The 25,294-nt window shown below is 49.0% G+C and overlaps 3 protein-coding genes across 5 annotated transcripts in view; 1 reads left to right on the forward strand and 2 right to left on the reverse strand.

Annotated features, from left to right (window-relative positions):
* LOC101077937 (potassium voltage-gated channel subfamily D member 2-like) overlaps positions 1-17,547 on the forward strand; it is a 29,012-nt gene extending 11,465 nt beyond the window's left edge. The window contains exons 3-7 of one of the 2 annotated variants that reach the window (XM_003967515.3): positions 13,618-13,780; positions 14,210-14,308; positions 15,291-15,389; positions 16,270-16,490; positions 17,152-17,547. In XM_003967515.3, the coding sequence (XP_003967564.1) occupies positions 13,618-13,780; positions 14,210-14,308; positions 15,291-15,389; positions 16,270-16,490; positions 17,152-17,329 (760 nt within the window). In that variant the 3' untranslated portion in view covers positions 17,330-17,547. The remainder of the gene's footprint in view (positions 1-13,617; positions 13,781-14,209; positions 14,309-15,290; positions 15,390-16,269; positions 16,491-17,151) is intronic. The other variant, XM_029842307.1, reaches the window with a different exon arrangement.
* Positions 17,548-18,951: 1,404 nt separating this feature from the next.
* Positions 18,952-20,304, reverse strand: LOC115251089 (uncharacterized). The gene is made up of 2 exons (XM_029842124.1): positions 19,476-20,304; positions 18,952-19,303 (listed from the first exon to the last, which is right to left on the reverse strand). The coding sequence occupies exons 1-2, from the start codon at positions 20,085-20,087 to the stop codon at positions 19,148-19,150; spliced, it is 768 nt and encodes a 255-aa protein (XP_029697984.1). The 5' UTR covers positions 20,088-20,304; the 3' UTR covers positions 18,952-19,147.
* A 2,926-nt stretch (positions 20,305-23,230) lies between these two features.
* Positions 23,231-25,246, reverse strand: parietopsin. 2 transcript variants are annotated; one of them, XM_029842374.1, is made up of 5 exons: positions 24,724-25,246; positions 24,140-24,468; positions 23,810-24,055; positions 23,616-23,732; positions 23,231-23,327 (listed from the first exon to the last, which is right to left on the reverse strand). In XM_029842374.1, exons 1-5 carry the CDS (start codon positions 25,139-25,141, stop codon positions 23,322-23,324), a joined length of 1,116 nt encoding a protein of 371 aa, XP_029698234.1. In that variant the 5' UTR covers positions 25,142-25,246; the 3' UTR covers positions 23,231-23,321. The 2 variants fall into 2 exon arrangements, with proteins under 2 accessions (XP_029698234.1, XP_003967708.1); XM_003967659.2 differs by lacking the exon at positions 23,231-23,327 and having other exon boundaries at positions 23,335-23,732.
* Positions 25,247-25,294: the final 48 nt, after the last annotated feature.

Consider the following 25,294-nt stretch of genomic DNA (forward strand, 5'->3'; position numbering starts at 1 on the left):
ACCGTTCCCAAGAAAGATGTTTGAAATTCGGGAGGAATATTTGTGCTCTCTGAAGGATGTTTCCTCCATTTCTTCATATTGTTAATTCATCTTTTATGACCATCTTTTCTGAAGCGTTTAAAATAATTGTCCAGGATATTTCATCCTTCCTACCTGCACTCTGTTTGTGCCACTCATTAGGAACCATCCTGCCGTGCAGAAAACATGACTCCTGCATCTTAGTAGTGAGCATCTTGGTATTCTCCTCCTGTTAGCATGCAGATATTAGCATTCAGCTCGTATCCTTGTGTGGTGCGTCCTAAAATTGCTTCTAATTTTAAGTGCTGTCAGTAGGAACTTCACTCCGTAGCCGCATGACCTAAAAATATTCAGCTATTAATTATAACAACATATCACGTGTTGAAACATGAGGCAGAGTAGTTTGATGTAATTGTGTCGTACCTTGAATGGTACAAAGTGACACAATACGCCGTTTGGAAATTCATTTTTTAAAGCTTCACAACCACCAAAACATCCTCCGCAAATCCAATAATCAAATAATGCCTCCATACGCCTGTGAAGATCCATCCCAACCGCAGAGCCAGGGCGTCTGTTTTTATCCAAACTACCTGCCCATCGGCTATCTGGCACCATGGTCACCTTCAGGTGTGCTTACAGTCAGAACAATCGCTCTCACCTGTGTGCCATAAATCACCCTGGAAACCTTCAAAGCAAGATGGAATCAACAGCAAAGCAAACCTTTTAATATTATTGTTACGGTGGAAAGAAATGAAAGACGTGATAAATCTACACACAGCTCTGGGAACTGTAAGGATGCACGTACGGCCCACCGCCCAGGGGTCAGAGCAGGCTAACAGCTAGCAAGGTGACACCAGGTAAGCATATTAAAGTCAGACATTTAAATAGAAGGAGGCAAATCCGGATCCTTTTCTGTCAGCTGACCTAAAAATTTAAAGCTTTAACTCAGATAAATGCTGGTGTAGTGGTTCATTCCCAACCTCAAAGAGTTGCAGCTTTCATGTCGTTCTACTCCGACGTATTCCGAGTGCTTAATTTTCCATTTCCACGTGCGGATTTTCGCTTCCTTTTTTCAAGGCATTAGTAGAAAACCGCAAACAGTTGTTGGTGATTTGTGTTTTCCCCAATTGTCCGTAATCCCCGTGGAGGAGCTTAAGAGTCAGATTTTTGGCATATGGGGCCTTATCTCTACATAATGACCACAGAGGAACGGAGTGTGCGTCTGTAGCTGAGCCAAACAGAAAAAACGGTGCAGGTAAAGCTTCGCACGCACGCACGCACGCACGCACGCACGCATGCCACCACAGGATAAACGTTCCTGAATGATCAGCTGGGCTGATGTGGAGTCCTTTGGCCCTTGCTCGTCTTCTGGAGGACACGGAGGAATCACGCGTGAACATCCTCAGGTTATCCGGGTTGGATCCAACATTATCCGTTCAATTACCTCCAAAGGTGACGCCGTGTCTTTCTGATCCCCAAATCAATTTTGTATGAATATTTTTAGAGTTAAGTGCTCCGGGGTCTTTTCCTCGCGATTTTGTTTACACATGCCGGTGACAGGAAACTACTACGTCGCCCGTCGTTCCAACTCCCATCCCCTTCTCTGCAAAATTGCATCCATCAAAGTTAATGGGCTGTAATCATCACCACAGACACGCCGCCACCCATCCCACCGCTCACTCTTGAGTATTCAACTCCCCGTCAATGGGATGTAAAGCGCGACGAGCTCGCCGAACGCAATTTCCCATGTCATTAACGGCGGCGAGCGCCAAGTGGACGAGAATCCAAAGTTTTCAGACTTTCCGTGTGTTTGCTCGACACCTCCAGGGACCGCAGAGGTAAAACATTTGTCAGGATGACGCGCACAGTCGATACCACTGACACGGTCGTCCGGCCACCCATCAGCGCTGACATCTGGTGAAATAATTCGTATTAAAGTGTGTCAGACGCCGCTGACAGATACGCTGGGCTGCAGATTATTTTTCCAAACGCAGCCCTCCCTGCCGCGGGAGTTCGCCGTGTGCTGGGGCGTCTGTCTCCAGGCTGCCGGACTTTATTGTATCTCACAGAGGCCCGTATGCGCAGACCGGTGTGGCAGCTCTCCAAGACGATTGTCCCCGGTGCATTTGTTGTGTTTGATATGATATTTTAGCTGTAGCATCCCCGGAAGACAATTTGCGGCCCTCGCCAGATGGAAAAGTCCAATTAGGAAGCAGGTGAATGGGAGGGATGGGGGACGAATGTTCCGAAGCTTTCCTGGTCCCTCAGGACCGACGGCTAATCTTGGAGAGCAGCAAAGTAACCAAATTGCTTCTGTTTTACAGAGGAAACGTGTTAAAACACACCCACGCATACGGTTTTACAGCAGGTAGCGTGATTTAATTTCCCCGCAATCACAGAGGAAAGTGTTAAATAGAACGCAGATCGCTGCATCGTATAAATATCTCCTTCTGTTGTCGGGATCTTCAAGGGCAGACGTCCCACAAAGCAATTGCTCTGCCATCAGCCAGGACCGAAAAAAGGGAGAAGGAATGAAAAAAGTGCTTAAATATAGCAACCCCCTGGGACAGCGGGGGGGAGGGCATGCAGGGCTGTGATTAAAATGAATAACCTTCATTCACTCGCGATTGTTAACGCTCAGGACGGCCTGTGCCTTCTGTGGCTCCGCCCACCTTCAGAGTCTCAGCCTGGTTATTCATCAGGCCTCTCCACCGATGATGAAGTTATAAATTATGGGAGTTGTCTCTCCCTCTACACCTGCGCCCCCCCACCCCACATCCATACTGGCCTGGGGTCACTGGAGCTCAGATTCCAGCTGTAAACGCGGACACAGCAATAGCCCCCCGTTGATGACCGATAGATTGCGCGGTCGCGAGACCAATTTCCATCGACAAAATGACCTTTGGGTGTTGTCGCAGTTGTTGTTCCGCCCCTCCCGTTTTTCCGACTTTCTGAATTGACAGGAGACGACTCATTGAGCGAGACGGGGGAAAGTAATGACCTCCCCGATGTGCCTGCAGCAGCGCTCTGCAGATGCTGGGATGGCGGATCTGGCCGCAGCCGGCGGCTCGTCCCTCCGACCTAAGTGGGGGGGGGGGGGGCAGTCAGCAGCTGCTGGAAGAGCAGCTTTTTCCGGTGCTTTCCCACAGGTTCTCGCTGGTTCCCAGTGCCTGCTGTTATCTGGACTGACTGTTGTCACCAGCCTGGCTGCGGTCCACACTGTCTCCAGCGCTCGGAACATTTTCACGCTCCGCAACACTCGCTGTCTCACCCCAGCCCTCGCTAGCCCCGTCAGTTTCGCTGCGAGAGTTTGAAGGCTTTGCTTTGGCTTCTTTTTTTTTCCAACCCCCCAAACTAAATGACTGGAATTTCTGCCTTTGTTGTTTCTTTCAAAAGCATTCTTTCTAAAGGATTCTGTCATTACTACAAAGTGAGAAATAATTTGAAGGCATCTCAATTGAATTTCGAAGGTACTTCCAGGTTTGTCCGGGAGACATTTTGGACAGGAACGGAATTAAAGATACTCGACCTGTTTGGCTTAAAAACTATTAATATTTCAAATTCAACTTCTATCCTGATATGTCGGTTCTTCCATGTGTACCTAAAGGCTGGAAATGTCTCCAGAATTAAGCATTTAAAGGCACTTCTTGACCTTGAAGTGATCCATTTGTAAAGAGATAAGCGTTTGCCTAGTTGTCATGGCGACAGATGGACTGACATGCCGGATCAGGATCAAGCAAAAGCTTTGAAGGGAGAAGATTGTTTTTTGACATCTGCAGCGGGAAACTGAATAAACTTTATCTTTTAACTGTGGTGACGAGCAGTGAAAAGGGTGACCACCACTTACAATTATGCTTGTGTATTTACGTTTATATTTCTGGCTTCCAAACCTCAAAATAATGGGGTAATTAGGTGATTTGTAATTGCATTTTCATAAAGGTTGGTGACAAAAACAATAAACCCCAGCAGCAGGGGCAGAGTGGTGCTAATGTCTTAATTAAATTCCAGGTAAATTCCAGAATGTCCAACAAAAACCCACCAACGACTTTGATTCAACCATTTCTCTGGATCAGCGAATCTTTCTTGGCCCGTTCCGCCTCCTGCCTCCCGTGGGCTGTAAATAAAAACGTATGGATAAACAACCACATCAGTCATCTCATCATAACAATAAACTCCGCAGAGACGCGTGGAGGACGAGGTTAGTCTCAGGACTCGAGGAGACACAGCTACAAGTGTTCCGGGCTTTACACAGTGATCAGCGCTTCCTCACCCTTGACAAAGCTCTTTCAGATCCATTACATTAGATCTGTTAGCGCCAGCTCAATATGACTCATCGGGCTGTTCTGGAGAACCCTTAAATCTTCCTGGAACTGATTAATCGCTACCGACGACTCTTTCTGACAGCCGTGTCACTTGTAACACGCTAACGTCGAACACGCCAGCAGCAGCCCCGCGTACTTACCCTTAATTACAACCTTTTACTGGTATTTATTTTTATTTATTATGTATGGTTGAATTATCCTGATGGCTCCCCTCCCTCTGAGCCATCTGCTGAGCGCTGCAGTTCACAGGATCAATGAAGTTAATCAAATCTACTCAAAAACACAAACAGGAGCTGATGGTTTGGTCGGCGTCGCTTCACGCAGCCTTTGTCTGCAGAGCCCAGATAGGCTGCAGACTCGGAGTTAAGGGGCCATTTGGTGGAGGAAGCCGATATATCCAGAGGCTGCTCTGTGTGGAATCGCACATCAAAGTTAATCTTGCGCCGTCTGCTCTGGCACCGCCGAGCACTAATCTGCTGTCAGCATGATGAGGATCCTGGACCGGTGCCCCTTTCCAACACAGAGGCACTAATCCGCCAAACCTTTCACGCTTTCCCTCTTCCCCTTCACCTGACCGCAACGTAAAGGTCAAAGAGGTCAAAGATACTCGCGCGCACTCTGCCCCAGCGGGCGGCGGGTTGGGTCCGCGGCCCCGTGCGCGGCAGCTCGACGCTGTTTCCTCTGGGAAACGGGAGTTTTATTCTCCAGAATACTCTGTGAAAACAACCTTAATGATGCGGCGCCCGATATCGCCGCTCCCAAATGGTGCTGGAGTATGAAAAGAGAAAGAAAAACAGAGAAAGAGGCAATTAGACGTTAATGGTTGAAAGACGTAGAAGCCTCTGACTTGCTCGCGTGGATGTGAGCCTGCTGTTAAATTCCAGCGCTGGAAATTTACAGCGGTTGCGGAAAAATGGAGGGTTCGACCTCATAATGTGCAAAGTCGGGACTGTGAACAGTGCGATGACGACCTGCGGCGCTTTAAAAATCAATGCGTTGATGGACATGGAGATTACCAGAGTTAGTCATCACTAAATTTACACCCAAATGCCACATTTGCAACTCTGAACATCCGCTCGATCAAAGCTCTCCTTCATGGAACCTAAAAGGAAAGCAGACTGAAGTTGGTTAGCATAATCTTTTGAGCGTCTTCTAATTTCCTTTTATTATCACGTTCTCCCGTAATCCACAGCGATAGCGCCCTTCGTGCTCTCGGCCTCTCCTGCGTCTTCCTTAGCCCCCCACCCCCCCCCCCCCCCCCCCCCACCCCCCCACGCAGCCATGGAGCGGCGTAATTGCATTATCAAAGCATTTCCTTGACGTTATAGGAATATATTTTTAGCCTGTGGCTCTACAGCCCTAGACAGATGCGTAAACACAGAATAAGGAATTAGAATTAGAGCGATGTCGGTGTCTGCCCATCTACGGTTCCTCAAGCTCGGGCTGTTTGTGAGCAGGAGAGTGAGGTATTTGGCTGCGTTTTACAGGAAGACCTGTGCGAGTGTGCAGATAAAATGGGGTTTTTCTGCATAAAGCAGCGGTTGTTTCTCAAGTGTCAGCAGGTGTAGACTTAGAAACGGGAACGACAGGAGAAAAGAATAACGCCAAGGCGGGGCTCTGATAGAAAAGGAAAAGAAAAAAGAAAGACAATGGAGCGTTTCATCTCCGATTCGCAGTTCGAGGCGGGCTGGTCCAGGCAGAGGAAGGGTGACTCAAAGTCAGCGATGGAAGAGCGGTAGAGAGGAAAGCTTTTATCACCCCTGACTCTTAAGGAGATCTCCCAAATGAGAGCGGGTGTGCATGCTAATGTCAAATCCATGGTGATAACTAGCTGCCATGGTTCTGCAGGGTGAGGGTTAAGCTGGGATTTGGAAGGCTGAGGGAATACATGTTTGATATGTGAGCGAGAGGGTGCTGAGGTGCCTTTGCCAGACCTGTACGTGAGGGATTATTCTATATGGTTTTTCAATGTCTGCATGGATAAGAGAGAGGACTTCCTCTGGCCTTAAGGGGTGAACGTTCAGAGTCAAACTGCAAGACACGCCGACGCAGGTGCATCCGGGAATCTGTGCTCGGGACGCTCTGACACCGGCCGACGTGTCGGCACGCATGTTTTATGGGCATTTTTGTTGCGCCTCGCATGTTAACCTTCAGTCAAACCGTCGCCTTTGACAAATCATGGGGGACTGGGTTTCAGCGGCACTGTGGGACGCATACAAAGCAATCTCCCACATCTGCTTTGCTGCATTTCATCAGTGTGGTCTGTGCGGCGAGTCTGCAGTGTTCACCTATCTCAAACTTGTCCTTCCCTGTAGCTATTGTTCACAGTCACTCATACTTGAGCGCTCGGTTTTCCCCACCACACACGCTACACCTGCCAGTGCATCCCTTTGGCTCCCCCCTATCTCTGCGCTCCCATCTCCCCATTATGTTGTACAGTTCTGCCAGCCTCTTCTCCTCCTTATCACCTGCAGTGAAAATCCAACGGGCTAATCCCGGCACCTGCGGGATTCCTCCCCCCCACCCGTAATGATGTATATCACAGCGATAGCATCAGAGCAGCCCTATCAGCTTGCACACTCTTAATCCCATCGGCCTTTGCTGCCTGAGCCCAAGAGAGGCAGCCTGGCGGATCTTGTGCTCCGAGGCTGCAGCCAGAGACGCACCGCCGAACATCGGGAATGATACGTGGTGTTTAGGGATCATGTCGGAGATCATGCTCATTTATTGTGTTTTTGAAGCTCGCAGCCTCGCAGCGCGTCTCCCCCGAGTATCCCACTGCAGTGCTACACGCTGTAGCCGCGCCAGAGGGCTGGAGGAAACTCTCAGGCTGTCTGACACTGTTGGTTCCCCCCAGGATTCACAGGATGAGCTGAATATTTGAATGAACACTGACCAAACCCCAGACCAGTGTTGTGTTGGAGTTATCAATAATCCAAATATGTGGTAGAACAGAGAGGTTTCCTCCGTCCCAGCGCTTTGTTCATCTGTGCATGCAGCAACCTCGGCGCTCTGCATTTGTCTTTTCTTGTTTGGTGGTCAGATTCATGATGCCCGTCGGCACAAAAGTGAATAGCCTTTGCTTTCTTGTTTTTACAAACTAAATTTTTTATAAGGGCTCTGACATAACCACCCTCAAGACCTCCTCTGCAGTCCTCACTATAAATCTTGCAGTCTTCTCTCTCTCTCTCTCTCTCTCACACACACACACACATATACACACACACACACACACACACACCCACACACACACACACACACACACACACACACACACACACACACATACTGGGCCAAATGTATATCTTCATGTCACTTGTTAGTATGCTTCTATGACATGCAGGCAAGATAATCCATTTTCTCGAGATTCGAAATTCATACTTGTGTGAGCATGATAGAGTTCAGGAGGAAAATTACATTTTTTTGGGGGGTACATCTATTATTTAACTGTCAGCAGCGATGAATATTGTGCTCTCTCAGCCTTGTGGAGAAGGTACAGAGGTGCGTATTGTTGCAGAGGATTGCTCCATTTGCTCCACGTCGTGATTCGTAACAAATGGAGCCTTTCCCAGCCGACCAGTGTAAGGCTCCATCACCTCCACACTGTGTCATGTTCCCGGATAAGATTTTAATGCTGTGTCCACTCTGTCACCCTCTCATCCTCAGCCGGGGCTTCATATTTCACATCAGGCCCGCAGACGGAGGCCACCGTTTTACACACCTTGGGGATGTAAAAGAATTAGAACTTCCATACAGAACTCTGTGTAACAGAACATGCAACAATGTTATTTCTTCAACCCCTTCTACCCCACTGCTGTATATTCTCTTTAGTTATTTTAACCTCTTTCCCACCCTCACCAGTCAGTTGAGGCCCTCTCTCCCCAGTTGAACAACTCTTTCTCTCTCTGTCCTCCTAGAACCACCTGCTTTAGCCAATTTGTTCCACTATAACCAGTTATTTTGACCTTCCTCATTCACTATTACCTCTTAGCTGATTTCAAGCAGCCACAGACGAGTTAGCAGGAGCATTTAAGCATGTTGCAAACTCCAATCGGGGGTGTGCGTTTAATATGCTTGGCACACGGTGCAGATGTTGGACCGCTAAGAAAGGTTCTAACCACGCTAACCTTGATTGCTCCGTTCTTGATTTGACTCGGTTCAGGACAACATTCATGAGTAGATTCCTTTTGTTTGCTCCACACCAGACTAATCCCTCCTGACCTTGCTACCTGTCCCGCTCTGAATGCCTCTCCCTGTCATTACCAACTTTTGATTGGCACAGTTAGTGACAGTGTTGTAGTTTTAGAATAATTGATAGCTTTTGGTCTCACAGGTTTGGAGGGCTTGTCTATGATGTAGAGACCATTGAGCTGTGAAAGTGAGCTGGTGAATTACTCCTGGAAACGCTGATAGGGAGTCGGATGTGTGATAGGATGGCTGCTGAAGGTCACGCGGAAAAGCTGCATTGCTCGAATTATGAAAGACGTGCTGAGGACGGACAAGGCGGGGAAGAGGTTGGGAAGAGACCGACTGTCAAGCTAAAATGGGCCGACCTTGGCGTTTTACCCCTGCCAAACGTCTTGTTTTCCTGCAGAAGTGAGTAGAGTTAAAATAGCCTGACATAGGTTAGCATGTGCGCGCACAACAGCTGCCGGTCTGGCCAGTGTGCGTCTCACGAGGACCTCATCTGCTCGCTCGTATTAAGAGGAAAACAAAGATGAGTGATGTAAAGTCCCAAAATACCCATGAAAGAAGTTAATTTCAGATTCCGATTTCCAGATAACAGGCTGCCCCAGTAGTTGCTGGCATGAAACAACTGGGAGAGATGGTGCGTGAGATAGCGGCCTGCACTTAATTTGTCTCGATTATAATCGGCTGACGAATCAAAATGTGTTAATCAAACTAGCTTCATAGCGTTGCTCAGTGAAATATCAAAGTGGAGTGGATCAAAGTCCAGTTTGATGAGATTCAGTCTTTAACGGATTCAAAAAGGAGGGTTCGCGCCATCCGCGACTCCATCGCAGATCCTTTTCTTTATTTAAACGCCTTGACCTTGATCGGTGGCGGCTCATTTCTTTTAGTTCCCGCTGTCGCGGCTGCACGTTCCCGGTCCGATCTTCAGAGAGTTGCTCTTGTAGCCAAAGCTGCAGTTGGAAGTGGAAGCTTGGAACGTGATGACAGAGGTGGCGGTGGATGATTGGATTTAACGCTCCTCTGAAAGGGCCTCTCCGCTGAATGATCTGTCACAATCCTCCTGGAATCCTAATTGTCAACACTGCTAAGCTGCTGGCTGGGCTCTCCACCGGCATGTCAGTGGCCGGGACACCGGGAGTCGCTTTTGACCTTCCTGATTTCATCAGAAAGTGCATTCCACTCTTACACAAGAGCTTTCTTTATCCCGTCAGTGGTGAGGATCCCGACCAATGACGGTCAATGTAAGATAGATGTTGATAGAAGATCCCTAGTTCCAATTTAAATCACGTGTTTTTTTTCTTTAATGGTTCGGCTAAAGTAGATTTTTGCTCTATTGCTGAGTGTGAAGCTGGTGCAGTCACGCAGCTTCTTACGGGGAAGTAAAAATAGGAATAAGCTTTTATTTATGCAAAGAGAAATTTGTTATTTAAGTGTTTAATCAATGGCTGCGGCTGGCACTTTTCACACTCAGCAGGTCAGGTTAACAATTTTTATTTCATTTTATTAATTGGGGACAAAAAGCCTCCTCTTTTAAAGGAGAAGTAAACAAGTGACGTGTGGGTAAAGTCATCCAGATATCTCGTCTGTTGTTTTTTTCTCGCTTCCCACTGACCAGATGGCAGTCAGATTTCAGACGCAGGGTGCTGGAAGACAATCAAGGCGCAAGATTGCTTTTTTAGGAAAGGGGGCTTGGTTTAACTAGATGTCAAATTAAAGGCTTTGCACTGAACCAACCCACACACGCCCGCCCCTCGCAGACCCACAAAAGAGTGTGCGCTCCTTCAAATTCTAGTCGTGTGTGTGTGTGTGTGTGTGTGTGTGTGTGTGTGTGTGTTTGCGCATGCCCAGACGTGTCCCTGCTCTCCGGCCGGCAGCGCTCGCCGCAGGGCGGTGAGGTCATGTACAGGGATCGGTCCCTGTCCCCCCTGACGGAACACTGCGGTGCTTTCTGGCGTTGCTTTTAAGGTCAGCCGCGCAAACTCTGCCCTGCAGGTTGATAGAAGGGCTCATGAATCTTTGATTGCTCTATTATCCAAGTCAGGGCGGCGACATTCATCCCGCACTTCTGAAATTCAAACATCCTTTTTAGTCTTGACATTTCTTGCGCGGCGCAGCCTCGGCGGCGGCCGGCTTCGCTGTCACCTCGCCGCAGCGCAGGTCTCCAAAAAGCTCATTTAAGACCCGCGCGAGCGCGAGCACAGCGTGGCTTCAAGTGGGTGGAACAGGGGAATTGATGCTCAGTCATTCCGACACTCCTCTGCTTCCTCTGCGCGGCGGATAAGGATCTGGTCATCCATCTTTGCGTCTCGCCCGCGTCAGCTCAGGGTTGCGAACGTGGGTACCTGCTAGTCAGAAACAACGGGAACAAAGCAGGAACATTGCTCTAATCTGGCGCAGCTGTTAATTCGTAGCACTGCCGCCATGCGGGAGGCAGAGCTTTGTGTATCCCAGCCTCCCCCTTATGAACCATCCATCACTGTTAGTGCTGCTCTCCAGAGTGTGCCGGCTCCCCTCTCCTCACCTGCCCACCATCATGCTTTGCTTCCCAGAGACAACGCTCCCGTGCATCCCATCCCACAGTTGAGCATGCAGACTTATTCCGCCATCCGGCAGCGTCCCGCCAGCTCTCCCGCTGGATTAAAACAAACGATCGGAGCCACGTTTGTGTGAGGGAATGCTGCCCTGTATTTTTTATCCGGATCCCTTAATAGGCTTTCACCGGTGCCTGTGGAATCTGTAAGTGACACCTGCTGTCAAGCGTTGTCAGTGATTACAGGGGAAAATGACTTGACCTGTAATGAACTGTAACACTAATGACATCTGTGTGAGATTACTCAACTTGAAAGCAAACTGTTGTACATGAAGACCCTTCGAGCGTGATATTAAAATGTCCACTTTTACATCTTCGGTGAGATCTGAGGCTGCCGGGCCCAACCTGATGGAAACCGCAGGCTAATGACTCAAGGAGGCGGCGGCGGGCATTAGACAACTTCATTTATGAAACAGTCAACCTCCCGTGTAGCGATACATTCACATTACCCCGCCTCACTTGAGAGACGCGCCGCTGTCACGGCGGCTGAGCAATGCTGATGTCCCTTCCTACCTGCATTTATCTTATTCTCAGGAGCTAATGGTCTTCTCAGGTCATTTGCTCATTACATTCTCGATCATTCGCCTCAGCCACCTGCGAGCCTGTGGACCGCCGGGCCTCCGCAGCGCAGAGGAGACGGCTGAGAGAGACAAGGAGAACATCCCCGCTCTGAATCATTCATTTGGTCTGAAATGTCTGCAGAGGGCCGTTCGTAAACATGCAGGTAATGTTCGATTAGTTTATAGGCATAATAGGCATAATAGACGGGGTAGCCTGCTGCTCTTAATTGCCTTGGAGAGATCTGAAATAACGAGCGTGTGCACGGAGTTAAACATTTGGTTTGTTCTTAGCTCCAGCTGGCGGTGGAAGTCTTTAGCATTTGTGAAACAAATCTAAAGTTAGGCTTTACCGAAGGACTGTAATCATGTTATCTTCTCGTCAGAGGTTTACCAAAGCACCACGACCCAGCGGAAACAGCCGTGGTGAATCAGCCTGGTTTGTTGGACGCAGCCGACGAGGCGTTGGTGCCAACGATGCTCGGTTCACTTTGACATCAGAAAATCTCGGCGTTTAAGCAGTTTTTTTAAGTTGATGATACAATCTGAGTCTGTGTAAAATTATGAAAGTGCTTCAAAAATGATGAGTTTGAATATTTCCAGCAGGCTAGCAGTGGTGACGCTGCTAAAAGTGTGCAATTAAATCACAACCTCCCCTTTAAGGGATCCCTTTAAATGTATATTAATCAAAACCTGTAGCTCCATCAGAGTTTTTCTGACAGTATTCTTGACCTTGCACATGCAGAGAGGAGCTGTTGGGTGGAGCCACACCAGCAAAAACACCACTGGACACAATAAAGTCTGGTGGAGGTGCTGGTTTGCAAAGGCCAACATCAGAGCTGCTGCAGCCGTGTGGTTGGTGGCTTCATGCCCTAAAGCTAATGTGCTGTCCCCAAAGACTTTCCCTTAGTTTCTCAGTCTGCAACAGCTCTGTTTTTTGATTGCTTCTAATGAGAAAAGTGCTGACACAGAGAAAGATTAATTACAGTGCCTTTGGTTCTTGAATGTGATCTTCTGTAGCTTTATAAGAGGATGTTTTCGAAATTTATACGATGATCGAAGAGGCACCGACGTTCGGTTTTATGTGACAATTTGTCTTTGCTAGGTGTAATTTAAGGCGTGATAGTAGAACAATGGCTGTTATTTTGGTAAACACAGAGGAGAAAGTTGTCTTTTGAAGCGCTCCCCGGCTTTCCAGCGTGTTTCGCCTTCGCTTTCTTCATCCCGTCCTCTCCTCCATCCATCACTGTGTTTCCCCGTGCTTATAGCGGCGGTATTATTGTTGCCCGGCCTTGTGGAAAATCCCAGTGATGTGCAGTAAGGAAAATAGATTGGCACAAAAGGAAACAGGTATTCGCAGCAGCCATTCGCTCCAGTCGGCCCGGCTGAAAAGATTGTGTGATGGACAGATGTGCAGCATCTTCAGAAGCCAGATTAGTTTCTGCTCTCATCGCACCATTTAATTCGATCGCTGTCAAGATGCAGAACAGTATTGTCTAAAACGCCGTTAAAATGAATTACCCGTCTTCACACAATCCCCCCAGAGTGCCGTATCAAACCGCTCGCCTCTCGTTTCGCCTTTACCTGATGTGATACCAGTCGCTGTACCTTTCACAAGCTGTTTAGCTAACAAAGGTCACAAGGGATGCGTAGCGCTTTTGGTCGTGATGTGAAAGCATTAGCCGGTGCCAGCAGGTGAGTAATTATATATGAAACAGGGCCTCTAAAGCATGTAGAAAGTAGGCCAGGAAGACTTCAGAAAAGTTCTATTTATTCTTTAATACTTCAGCTTCAAATACGTGACTTCTGCTTTCAGGTTCCGCAGGAATTCGGGGTCACTGTAACTATTTCAAGACGGGTAAAAATAGCATTAAAGGACGTGGGATGATCAAACGCGGTGTCGTGAGCGTGGTGTCGTCTGCTCTCTGTGTTTCAGCTACGGCGACATGGTGCCAAAAACCATCGTGGGGAAGGTGTTTGGATCCATATGCTCCCTGAGCGGGGTGCTGGTCATCGCCCTGCCCGTCCCTGTGATAGTGTCGAACTTCAGCCGCATCTACCACCAAAGCCAGCGGGCAGAGAAACGACGAGCCCAAAGGGTACTGACCCTCTCTCTTCCTCCTCTCTCTCTCTCTCTCTCTCTCTCTCTCTCTCTCTCTCTCTGGCTTATTCGCATGTAACAGAATGACCGGGCAAACGCTATCTTCCAGAATATTAATATTTTATTGTGTTCCTGTGTTGTGTGTTGGGTGGGCTAAACTTTCTTAAATATATTTCAGTGGGGCGGAGGAATAAGAGGGGGTATGACAGTGACTGAACAAATGATCTTCAGAGTATAGTGTCAGCAGCTTTTCAGAAGCAATATGTGAATTTCTTTCCAAAAGTGTTTGCTAAGGCAGAATTTCCTGTGGTAGGTTTAAGCATGGCCGCTCCCGACTAAATACTGCGGCTGCTAGAGGGAGACAGAGCCAATTAGCATGACAGACAAACTGTCGGGGGCTAAAACAGAGGTCTGTTTGTTCAAACAGAAAACTCGGCTCGCTAGAATCCGTGCTGCGAAGATTCGGGGCACTAATGCGTATATGCGCTACAAACAAAACGGGCTCCTGATCGACTCACTGGAGGAGGTAACGGGACCGGGCTTCGGCTCGGGGGCTGACTGACCGGGGCCTCGCTGACGCATGCACGCCGCTCTGCTCGGGGGACCGTGCCACCGCATACAGGGGGGTGAGAGTGGGGTGGGGATGGGGGGGGGTCCTCATGCTGCAGCACAGGGTTCGCTGTCATTCCAGTGCTTCAGTGTGGTCGCCGTCTCTCTTACATCACACCACCCAGCTGCAGCATTGACATGCTTCCTCAACACACACACACACACTCACACACTCACAGAAACACACACTTTCTCTCTCTGTCTCTCTCTCTCTTCCCCATCCTTCCAGCAGGGGGGCCGGTGGACTACAGCCATCTCAGTCACACTGACTCATGACCAAGTTCTGCATGTCTATTCAACAGGGTTTGGAGGGGAAGGAGGGAACCAGAGGCTTCCTGGACAGTCGGCCCACAATTGACGCTGTCGGCTCAGCCTGCATCTCCTCTAAACTCTGTTTTTTTTTTTTTGTTGGGGTCTTTTTTTTTTGGATCTGCTGTGTGTTTGGTGTGTTACTCCTAGAGCATCCAGGTTGTAGCGCAGACTAACACGACATACCTTCCATCCCAGAGCCGTGCAGAGCTTCATCAAAGTGTGTAGTGTTGTTGTGGTCTGGAATCTGTGCCGTATCCCGTTCGATCTGTGTCTGGGTGTGCCGCTGCTGTTGCACTCAGATAAGCTCAGTCCCAGTTAGACTTTTCTGGTTTTCCTCATCAAATCAGCAAAAGAATGGCCAAACCATTTCTATCAACGGTCTCTGTGCATCTCTGAAGCATTCCCATCTCACCAGGTCCTCAGTAGACTGGCTGCCGTGTTACAGATCAGCATTTCAACTTCCAGTGCTTTGCGTTGTGATCTCCACCACATCGCCGAACTAGCTGTTGCCTGAACCTCCGTTCTGACGCTCCGACAGAAGCCGCCCCATCTACACTGTTTTATGCCTCTGCTTTGTCTGTTCCAAGGCTGCCAAGGAGGCAGGACAGGCCCTGGTGATGAGGGTCCCCAACCCCCCTTTTGAGAGCCAGCACCATCACCTGCTGCACTGCCTGGAGAAAACCACGGTAAAAATCCCATTAAGACGCAGAACCGCTGACATTTTCTTGTTACAGAAACAGAATTGTGTAGATCATTCATCTTAAAAATCATCTCCTTATGTGTAAAACACTGCAAATAGAAACCAAGTGATTTGTTTTCAACCACGCACAACTGTGTAATCATTTCCTATGCAGCGCGAGCTAAAAATAGCTTTAAATAGGGATGGGAAATGTTGAATTCCCTCTCCGGTAGCATGCTAAAGATAACACAGCACTGCCAGCTATTAACATTGTTCCATTCAAAAAAAAAAAGCGCACTGTACTTAATTTTACTTTATCTATAATTCATTGATGTAAGAGCCTCTTTAATGTCGGGCTGTGACACGAGTCCTGTGCTTGCAGCTCTACAAACACACGGGCAGGGAGTAAATCAGCATTGCAGATAAAGCCGGTAAAAGGTTTGCCAGTCGGTGGGGAAAAGCCTGATAAAGACTTCATGCAGGCGACAATGGACGCCTTTGCATTGACGTCGTGCATTATACATGGCTGGTTTAATGCAAACGAGACAGCAGATGCGTGTGAAAGGACGCACAACCGAGGGCATCGGTGCCGCGCGGCGCCACTCTGCCCCCTACTGGCAGGTGCCCAAACACACGCCGATGGTGACCTTCAAGTTTTGATCGTCTGTCGCAGGGATAACACTTCTGACTATTTTCACAGATGGCGCCTAACATAGACAGCTGGCTCCATACATTCCAAATGTCACGATGAATCATTTCCCAACAATTAAACAAATTTGCTGTGAATTATGTTCTCTGTCTGTCTAACCCTCGTTTGGTCGAGCCGGTAACGCCAGATGATTCATGTCCACTCTCTCTCTTTCTCCCCCCCCCTCCTCCCAATGCAGAATCACGAGTTTGTGGACGAGCAGACGTTCCAGTCGAACTGCTTGGAGATCTCGGTGATGAACAAATCGGGCTCGCGGTCGTCCTCTCTGTCCTCCTCGCCTCACGGGCTCGGCTCATGCTGCTCAAGACGCCACAGGAAGAAGAGCAGCTTCAGCCTGCCAAGCACAAACAACCAGGAGCTCAGCACCATACAGATAAGAGAGAGGCCAGTGATCAACAGGTGGGGTCCCCCGTCTTTTTTTGTGCTTTTGGAGATTCTGAATTATATTCGTGTGACTACAGGCTTATTTTCTTTAAATTTCTGGAGGATCGTGCGAGTTCAGATGGCTACATTTGTTCCTTTTACAATCCTCAAGATGAAGGAATGCTCTGAGCGACTCTGAGAAAAGGTTACTGAAAAGAAAAAGTCAGGGAAGGGATATATATATTTAACAAAAACGCCACTTAATGTCGCCTAGAGCTCAGTTAAATCATCCAGAACAGACAAACTGAGCAGGAGAGAGGAAGCGACATCACAAAGACACTGGTGACGTCTCTAAAGGGCATCAGTTGGAGACTGGAAGAAGGTCCCAATGACACCAAAATGGAGGTTGTTTGTCGCCCGATTTAAGGCCGTGTTGCTTTACGAACACGGTCCCACCTTGAATGGATGGGATGGGTGCAGCAGGCGGGGGGGGGGGGGTGCATGAGTCAAGAGTTAATGCCATTATTTTAATGAGGTGATGTTACCTTTAGTGAAATAAGAAGAAGGTTTATCTGTTTGTATTTGCAAACTCACGACTGGCCAGAACTTTTTTTATGACATCACCTGTTGTGTAAAAAGATGCCTCCTCCTCCAGCTCGAACCTTTCACGTCCTCTCATCTTGGGTTTCTTTCACAGCCGCTCGAGCCTGAATGCCAAACTCGATGAGACCGTGCCCTTGAAATGTGACGAAGCTTACATCACTCCCTCCATGGTCAGCCTATCTGCCCCCGTGGTGACCTCATCAGACGGGCACGGCTCCTCCTCCGCCGCCGCGTACTCTCAGAGCAACATTGTCCGAGTATCTGCCTTGTAGATGTGGCGCCAGTCCGAAGGGTTTACTGGTCTCACCAAGCACCTGATGCTGAGGAGAGGGACCACTGAGCATCAACCTGCCATACTCCAGAGGGATTCTCAGACCAGAAGACATCGGGGGGGGGGGGGGGTTTAAGTAGTGGTTTCATCTGATGTCAAACTGCATGGTGTTATGATGATGAATGGACACCCGCCTTGGAAGTAGATGCAAACCAGCAGATCCTGCTCCATTAAGCACAGCAGAGCAAGAGACTGTTGGGGGTGGGGGTGGGGGGGGGGGGGGTGGGGGGGGGGGGGGGGGGGGGGCTGTGTGGTTAACGCTGTTGCCTAAAAACACTGAGGGGGGAAAAAAAGTTTATTTTTGAATATGTATCGTAGTTGTCTTTGTCGTCTTCTGAATCAAAGGAGGAAAGGCGGATGGGACACGTGGGTGGCCTCTAAAGATAAAGCACACATGTTCATGAACCCATCTTTGTGAATATGAAATCAGTCTTCTTACACCTTAGAGACCTCCACCCCGCTCAACCTCGCTTGTTTTCAACCCCCCTTATCTAGTTTCTTCTAGTCCCCCTTCACTGTTGTAAATTCAGAGAAACACACAGCTGCTGGAATGAATATTCATGGACTGGCAAATAAACGCATCGGCGCCATTGCTTGACGATTAAAGTATATAACACATTCCCGACATGTTTGCAACGTGCAAGTGAAAAGTGGAAATGACCAAATTCATGTTAGCTTATGTGTTTGAGTTCCCGACGGATCATTGTGAACGTCAGTGTCATTAATGGACATTTGATATTGAAATCTATACAGGGTAATTATTAGTTAGGCCACAGGAGGGTAGAATTATGAATGGATGTTCACTTAACTAATACTGACCCTACGGTAATCACATATAACTGAGCTGGAAAAATGGGATGTAGATAAACTATTCCAGAGTTCTTAAATTATATTAATAAGCGAGACTTGGTAGATTTCACTGTGTAAAGGGCCATTTTGTACATTTTTCATATTGTAAATATCTTTATGACCTGCATTTGAAGTCGATTCCTCTCATTTCTAGAGTTAGTTGACAGTCGTCGGCCTACTATTTCTGTCTGTTAGCTGGTTGAATTAAGGGTTTGCATGCTGTCATTGCAGAACTTCTGTTTTATTAAAAGTATGTCTCTGCTTCTCGTTGGACGTTTGTGACCCTTTGGGCCGCTGGTTGGTGACACAGTGAGGCTGGTGTGTTTATGGTGTACATTTTGCAGCACAAATATTGTCGTGGAGAACATTTTAAAGGTTAGGCAAAGGGACAAATAATTGCATTGTGCATCTGGTGCAGTGGATGGAATAAATCCTGTAGCTCCGCTCTAACATCTGCTAAATGACCCATGTCTTTCTTTTCATTTTCCTTTTGAAAAAACAAAACTCGATTACGTCCTGTTTTTCCTGCGCACCCATAGAATAATAGGAAGATATGATAATTAGGTGCTGCTGGAGGACGTGTGAGGACCTGACGGGCACAGTGGTGGTTTCCGACTGCCGAGTCTCCGGAGACGGACGAGCAAGCCTCCGAGTTAGTTAAATAGAAACCTCAGCAGCGTCCCCCTGCTGCGCTGATTGTGTTGCAGAGCAGCTGCTGAGACGTCAGTCGGCATTAAATCTAATACAACCACACAGCGGCGTATGAAATAATGGCCTCTGTCCCAATAAAACACACTTTGACGTCCGGTTTAATACAGTTCATATTTGGACAGTGGCAAGGCAAATGCTATTATTCAGTTACAGAGGGAAAATTAAATATAGGCTGGTCCAACTCAAACAACCTGAAACCTTATTTCCTCTTAAATATGGAGCCGGCCCTGTTTTTAAGCCTAGAAAACTCCGTCCGGAACTGGGGGTTCACTGCCGCGTAGATTATTGGGTCGCTCAGGGATGTGATGCAGGCGACGGAGACCGACAGAATCTCCACGTCCTGAACCGTCGTGTTCTGGAAGATGACGGGAAATGGGGTCAGCAAACATTGTCAGAAGCAATAAATAAAGGGTTGCACAAAAAAGCTGCACAGCAGAGGCTTCGGCACTGAAGTTGAGACCGGTTTAGAACTTTACCGCATCAAAATGCTCGAGGAACTTCCCCCCCTCGGCCCAGCAGCTACTCACCTGGAGGTTCTGGCTCTCCTGGCTAAGGAAATTCACCAGAATGGTGGCGATCAGCGGCAGCCAGAACACGAGGAAGGTTATGATGATGTAGCCCGCGCGCTTCGCCAGTTTACTCTCCTTGTTTTTGCTAGCTCTCTCCCTCCTTTCTTTCGAAGGCATCATGCAAACAGGACCTTCCACGTCCGCGTTTTGTTTCTGGGCTTCTGTTTCCGGGACGTTTGTTGAGACCGGGGGCAGCGGAGGCTCTTCGGGGGCAGCAGGCGAAGGCTCTCCTGAGCTGCTCTGCTTTGTTCCTTCTGGTTGCATCAGTAAATTGGGTTCAGGGTTTGGTAAGTGTGCGGATGATGGACCCTGCGGGCTCCTTTCTTTCATTTCAGAGGGTGTTTTGTCGATTTGCACTCGCTCCTTGGACGCCGTCTCTGTGTCAGAAATGCTCGACACCTTCTGTGGATTTGTGCTTGAGCTCTTGTGACCAGCAGCAGCGTCCTCCTTTGTTCGTGGTGCCTCAACTTTCTTGGCGGGAGACATTAATTTCTCCGGTTTAAAAGTTTTCTCCTCGCTCTGCGTCGACACCCGTGTTGAAGGAGGCCCTTCTCCTTCCAAGTCCGTCATCTCAAGCGTTGTTTTGAGATGCTTTTTGCCGTCTGACCCATCGGGGACGCACCGTGGCGCCTTGGCGGCGGTCGCCAGCGTAGCCGGATAACCTTTCCCAGCTGAGTCCGTTTGAGCAGGCGTCTCAGCCTCCACCTGCCCGAGACTCCCCCTCAAGGTTTGCTTTTGTTCTGATTTGTCACATCCGTTCACAGCCTCCCCGTTTCCCCGACTGCTGTCTCCTTTGTCCGTTTTTGAATGGAGAACGCCTTTGTCGAATATTTTGCGGTTATGTGACCTAACCAGGAGAAATATGGTCGCGTAGAATCCGAGGATGACGGCAAAACAAGCCGCCCAAAGCGGGAACAATATGTAAAGTCCGAAGGTGTCGTAAGATTCCCGTCCTCTCTGCCCCGCGCATCTCATGTACACCGGCGAGTCCTTCACAAAGACCTGGCAAAAACCAGCCACCGCGATAGCCAAGACCCACGTGACAGGAACCAGGACCATAATCCGCCTTCGCCTCTGGGTGGTCTTGAAGGGCTGTGCGATGGCCTGGTGCCTCTCAGCGCTTATGCAGGCCAGCGTCAGCAGCTGGATGCAGCAGCTAAAGGAGAAAGAGGCCACTTGTGCGTCACAGACGAGCGGGTCGGCGCGCCCCCTCTGATACGCCGTTATCACAATGGTCAGGAGAACCGGGCAGTCGATTAAACACCTCAGGACGTCTATAACCGCAAGGTTCACCACAAGGGCATTGATAGACGTTTGCAGGGACTTTTGGCGGCACACCGCCAGTATGACGAAGGCGTTCGCTGCAATCCCCACAGAGAAGACGGACAACAGGATCACGCTGTTGGCCACCACAAAAGCAAGGTCGCTGTATTCCTCCCAAAAGGTGGCGTTCCCGGGGCGCCATCCGTGCGCGTGCGAGGGTCTCATCTCCGGATTCGGAGAGTCAGCGAGTCAGGATTTCCGTCCTCATTCTCTGTTTTGGATCAAATATGCGGCCGCACGCCCGTTTCTGTGGCTCGCCGCAATCTGAGCGATAATATTGAGCGAACCTGCAGCCTGGGCAGATTATGTTTCCGCCCTTTTCATTATCACTCCCCAGCAGCAGGCCACATGGGAGCCCTCCCGGCTCACATTCATTAAGAGCTGTGCTGTGGATTCACGGCAAAGACAATTGGAAGGAGAAGTTTGCTAATTGAACCGTGGTTATATGACTGTTGTTGACACCTGATATACATCCCACAACCACCGGCTGGGATCCCGGCAGGAGGGAGGCCTGGTGTATCGCAGCCCCTCAGAGGGTGCCGGTGTCAGTGTGCAGGAAAGACACCGAGCGGGAGCGTTGCAAGTTTGCAAACTGGCTCGGGACATGAAGGGAGTCATGTGCTGGATTAGAGCGCGACACCATGTAATCCTGTTAGGAGATAAAGTGTGAAATAGTCTTTGCTTGAAACGGACGACACCAAATCTGGGATTAGATCAGCCCAATACGTCTCTGCGAAATGAACGCGCTTCATATTTTATTGATCAAATGCGGTTTGAAATCCTCTTGACATTCGTGGGGGGGGGGACCAAAATAAAGGAGCGCTAATACCACACACACATTCCCAGCAATCTAAAATCAATAGCAATAACGTTTACTGGAGGTTAATCTGGAAATATTGCGAGCACACACCGCACAATAAACAAACTGAACCAAACCAACTGAACCAAAATACGCTTCTAACTTTCTTTATTCAGCGGGCGTGTTTAGCTCCCTTTTTGCCGGCTCAGCGTGGGCTCAGACGGGGGCCGCGGCGGACGCCATGTCCTGCGTTTGAATCTGCTGGGAAGCGCCGTGATTATGTCATCTTCTCTGAACCGCCTAATCCCCCTCGGATCTGTCGGGAGATAAAACAAGACGGAGAAACACGACAGCACGCCGACACAAAAACACCCAAACGCACCTTGAAAACGATAAGCAGAGGAATTCCAGACGCTGAGAAGCCTCCCCGGAGTCTGAGGCCGGCAACACCCGGCACCACGAGGTGAGCCGGGGTCACGTTTGCCCCTCTGTTGCATCACTTCCACCACAATGACAAAGGGGAAACTGCTGTAATTCTCCAAGTGGAGACTTTTACTTCCCACTTTTGCTCCTTGTTGGATTTTTTAGCCACTTGTCACTTTCATTTCTTGCTGTTTTACATTTTGGCTGGGTGACAGCCCGGGACAGCAGACGGACCAGTTTACCGCCTGGACTGTTACTCTGGCACCCTGCTGCTGTGAATCATGCCACTGTGTTGTGGGCATTTCTTGAATAAGCTCAAATCTTCCCAGCACTTTCAGGAAAATTATCCTGTTTTCCAGCAAAATCCAGAATTGCGCAATCCTCTTTGCATTGATGGAATTGACTTTTCACCAGGTGCTCCAGTTTTACCCCCCCCACAGTCCAGGAAACCTGCCCATTAGCTTGACTGGACTCTAAATTGCCTCCAGCTGTGAGTGTGTGAGCAAGTGGTGTGTGTGTGTGTGTGTGTGTGTGTGTGTGTGTGTGTGTGTGTGTGTGTGCACCATGATGGATGACCTGTCCAGGGTGGATTCCTGCCTCTCACCCGCTGATTGCTTGGATCGACTCCAACACCCCCCCACCCCCCCCCATGACCCTGTTTACAAATAAGCAGTGGTTAATGGAAAGTGAGTGGACGGATGTTCCGCAGGGTTATTTGTTCTATCCTTTTCATAGCTTTAATCCCACTGAGCCAACATTTTCAGTCAGCCTCTCACTCAGGCCCCAGGCTTGATATTTACTTCCTTACTGTCTGTCTTTTTAAATATCAGGTCAAAAGATTACATCTAGTTTTTGGGGATTTTTAGACACATCTCATTTTTTTTCTTTTCGGTCACTGCACAGATCTTAATTTTAAATGTCTGGAATGAGGAGGCCGTTAGCTGGGAGAACGCACGTGTTGTGTCGGTAATTTCCCCGCGTATAACTGGGATGTGTAAACCCTATTCACAGGGGTGCTCCTGGGTCCTGATTATGGTAAAGCTTTGTACAGCAAAGTTCTGCTGGTGTGAGGTACAGATCCAAAAGGCTTTTCAGTTTCCAAATCTAGCATCAGACTCAGGTTTCATGATGAACAACCAGAACAGGAGCGCCACACTGGCACGCTGACTACACAAAACCATTTCTGGTATATTTTATTTGAGCTAAATGTTTCAATTCCTCACAGTATCTGGCGGCGGTCCGCTTGCATTTCACTCGTCCTAGTCCTATTTAAAAACAGAAAACATTTGCCAAAGTTACACACCTGCACAGGAATATGAAAATGGGAACAATTTAATGCAGATCACATAAATGAAACCACGCTCTGGAGTTTCTCCGACGGCTCAAAAACAAATCAGACAAAACTGCTGTTCAAAAGATGCCAAACTAGTCGGTAACCGAGGCAACGCTACTGATCTCTGACATTATAATCACATTAAAGGAGGAGAATAAGTGCTTCACAGGTTCACAGCAAACAACAACCACAGCAGCTTGTGGAGTCACAGGGGCGACACCTTGCTGTGCGTGTTGACGCTCCTCCGGTTTAAGGAGCGCATGTTGATGCTGACGCGGGAGGAGGCGTGGGGGATGTAGCGGCTGCAAGACAGCACCTCCAGGGTGGCGTCGCGGAACTGCACACAAGGACCAAATTCACGTTAGCTCCCGCCGCCGGCGCCGCCGCCCGTGCGTCTGCTGCAGAGTAGCTCACCTGCTTGTTGGAAAGGAAGTAGATGATGGGGTTGTAGACGGGACTGGTCTTGGCAAAGTACATGGGCATGGTGGCGACCAGCGGGGGGATGTGAAGCTCTGGATCCACGACAACCACCACTGACAGCGCTGTGTAGGGCAGCCAGCAGACAAAGAAGGCGATTATCATGGCCAAGACCATGTTGATGGCGTGCTTGTTCTCCCTCCGGCAGGAGAGCCCACCCTGGAGCTCCACACTCTTGTTCAGCTATGAGCAGAAAACAAACGCGAGACATTTTAGGAGAGCGTACCTTCTGTTGTTCAGAGCGTGGGGGGGGGTGACTGTGCCCACCTTATTCATGGACGTGAGCACTTTGCAGTAGCAGTAGATGATGACCCCGACAGGGAAAATGAAGCAAAGGAGCGTGTAGAGGATGAGATAGCTGTAGTTGTTCCATGATCTCTCCTCCCAAGCCAGGGAGCAGGAGGTCTGGACTCCCTCGGGGCCGTAGGAACTCCAGCCGAGCAGCGGAGTCACGGCCCAGAACAAGCAGAACGTCCAGACGAAGAGCAGCCCGATGATGCTCCTCCGCATGGTCAGCTTCAGACCAGCTCTGGGCTTACAGACCACGTTGTAGCGCTCGTAGGCCAGTAGGGTCAGCGTGCACAGAGACACCAGACCTGAGGAGCAGCGATGCAGGGAAACGGACTCAGCTCAAGGGGAACTTTTGTGGACAACCAAAGAAACTTTTGACATTTCGCATCTAAAGAAAAAGCGCCTTGCTCGATTTTATACATCCTCCAGTGAAAGCAAAGCCTTTTCTCTTCCCATGAAAGGATTTTTTTTTTTTTTTTGTCCAAACTGAAAACCAAGATTCTTCGGTGTGAAACACGAAGTTAAACTCGGCGCGGGCAAAATAAGCGCTCGGCACTCACCAAAATAATTCACAGCAAATCCCTGGAACACACAGGCGGTGTGTCCGATAAAGAAAGATCCGTGATAGTTGGTGATGGTGACGACCAGGGAGCCGCACAGGCCGATCATGAGGTCGGACACGGCGAGGCTGAGGATGAAAATGTTGATGGGCTGCAGGAGAGACGGGTTCTTCAGCATCACGGCGATGGCCAGACTGTTGTTAAAGACCGACAACACCGTGTTGATGAACATGAGGAAAGACAGGATGCTGTAGCCCACCCGGGGGAAGATGGTGGGGGCCACGGTCACGGCCTCGGCCTGCAGGGGTGCAGGGGGAGAGCTCCAGGGCGTGCTGTTGCTGTCCATGATGTCCACGATGCTTCGGTGAGGCAGAGAGTGGATCAGCTCAGGACACGGCGGAGTCGGCGATCTTATCATTTCTGATCTGCATTAAACCACAAGGCTGCTCCTATTTTCTAGATTGCGCACCTGCCTCACAGAAAAAGCCTTGAAAGTAATATGAAATTGATCCATAAAGCGATTTGGTGGGATTAAACCAGATAAACCGGCTGCCGGTGATTGGAAAGTTGA

Source organism: Takifugu rubripes, chromosome 9 (genome assembly GCF_901000725.2).
Source record: "Takifugu rubripes chromosome 9, fTakRub1.2, whole genome shotgun sequence".
NCBI lineage: Eukaryota > Metazoa > Chordata > Actinopteri > Tetraodontiformes > Tetraodontidae > Takifugu > Takifugu rubripes.

Coding starts and splice junctions, on each gene's coding strand:
- LOC115251089 (XM_029842124.1), bottom strand. CDS start 20,087: ATGACGGACTTGGAAGGAGAAGGGCCTCCTTCAACACGGGTGTCGACG. Junction 19,304..19,475: donor AGGAGAGCCAGAACCTCCAG/GTGAGTAGCTGC, acceptor GTCATCTTCCAG/AACACGACGGTTCAGGACGT.
- parietopsin (XM_003967659.2), bottom strand. CDS start 25,141: ATGATAAGATCGCCGACTCCGCCGTGTCCTGAGCTGATCCACTCTCTG. Junction 24,469..24,723: donor ATTTGCTGTGAATTATTTTG/GTGAGTGCCGAG, acceptor GCTGCTCCTCAG/GTCTGGTGTCTCTGTGCACG. Junction 23,733..23,809: donor ACTTCCTTTCCAACAAGCAG/GTGAGCTACTCT, acceptor CCTTGTGTGCAG/TTCCGCGACGCCACCCTGGA.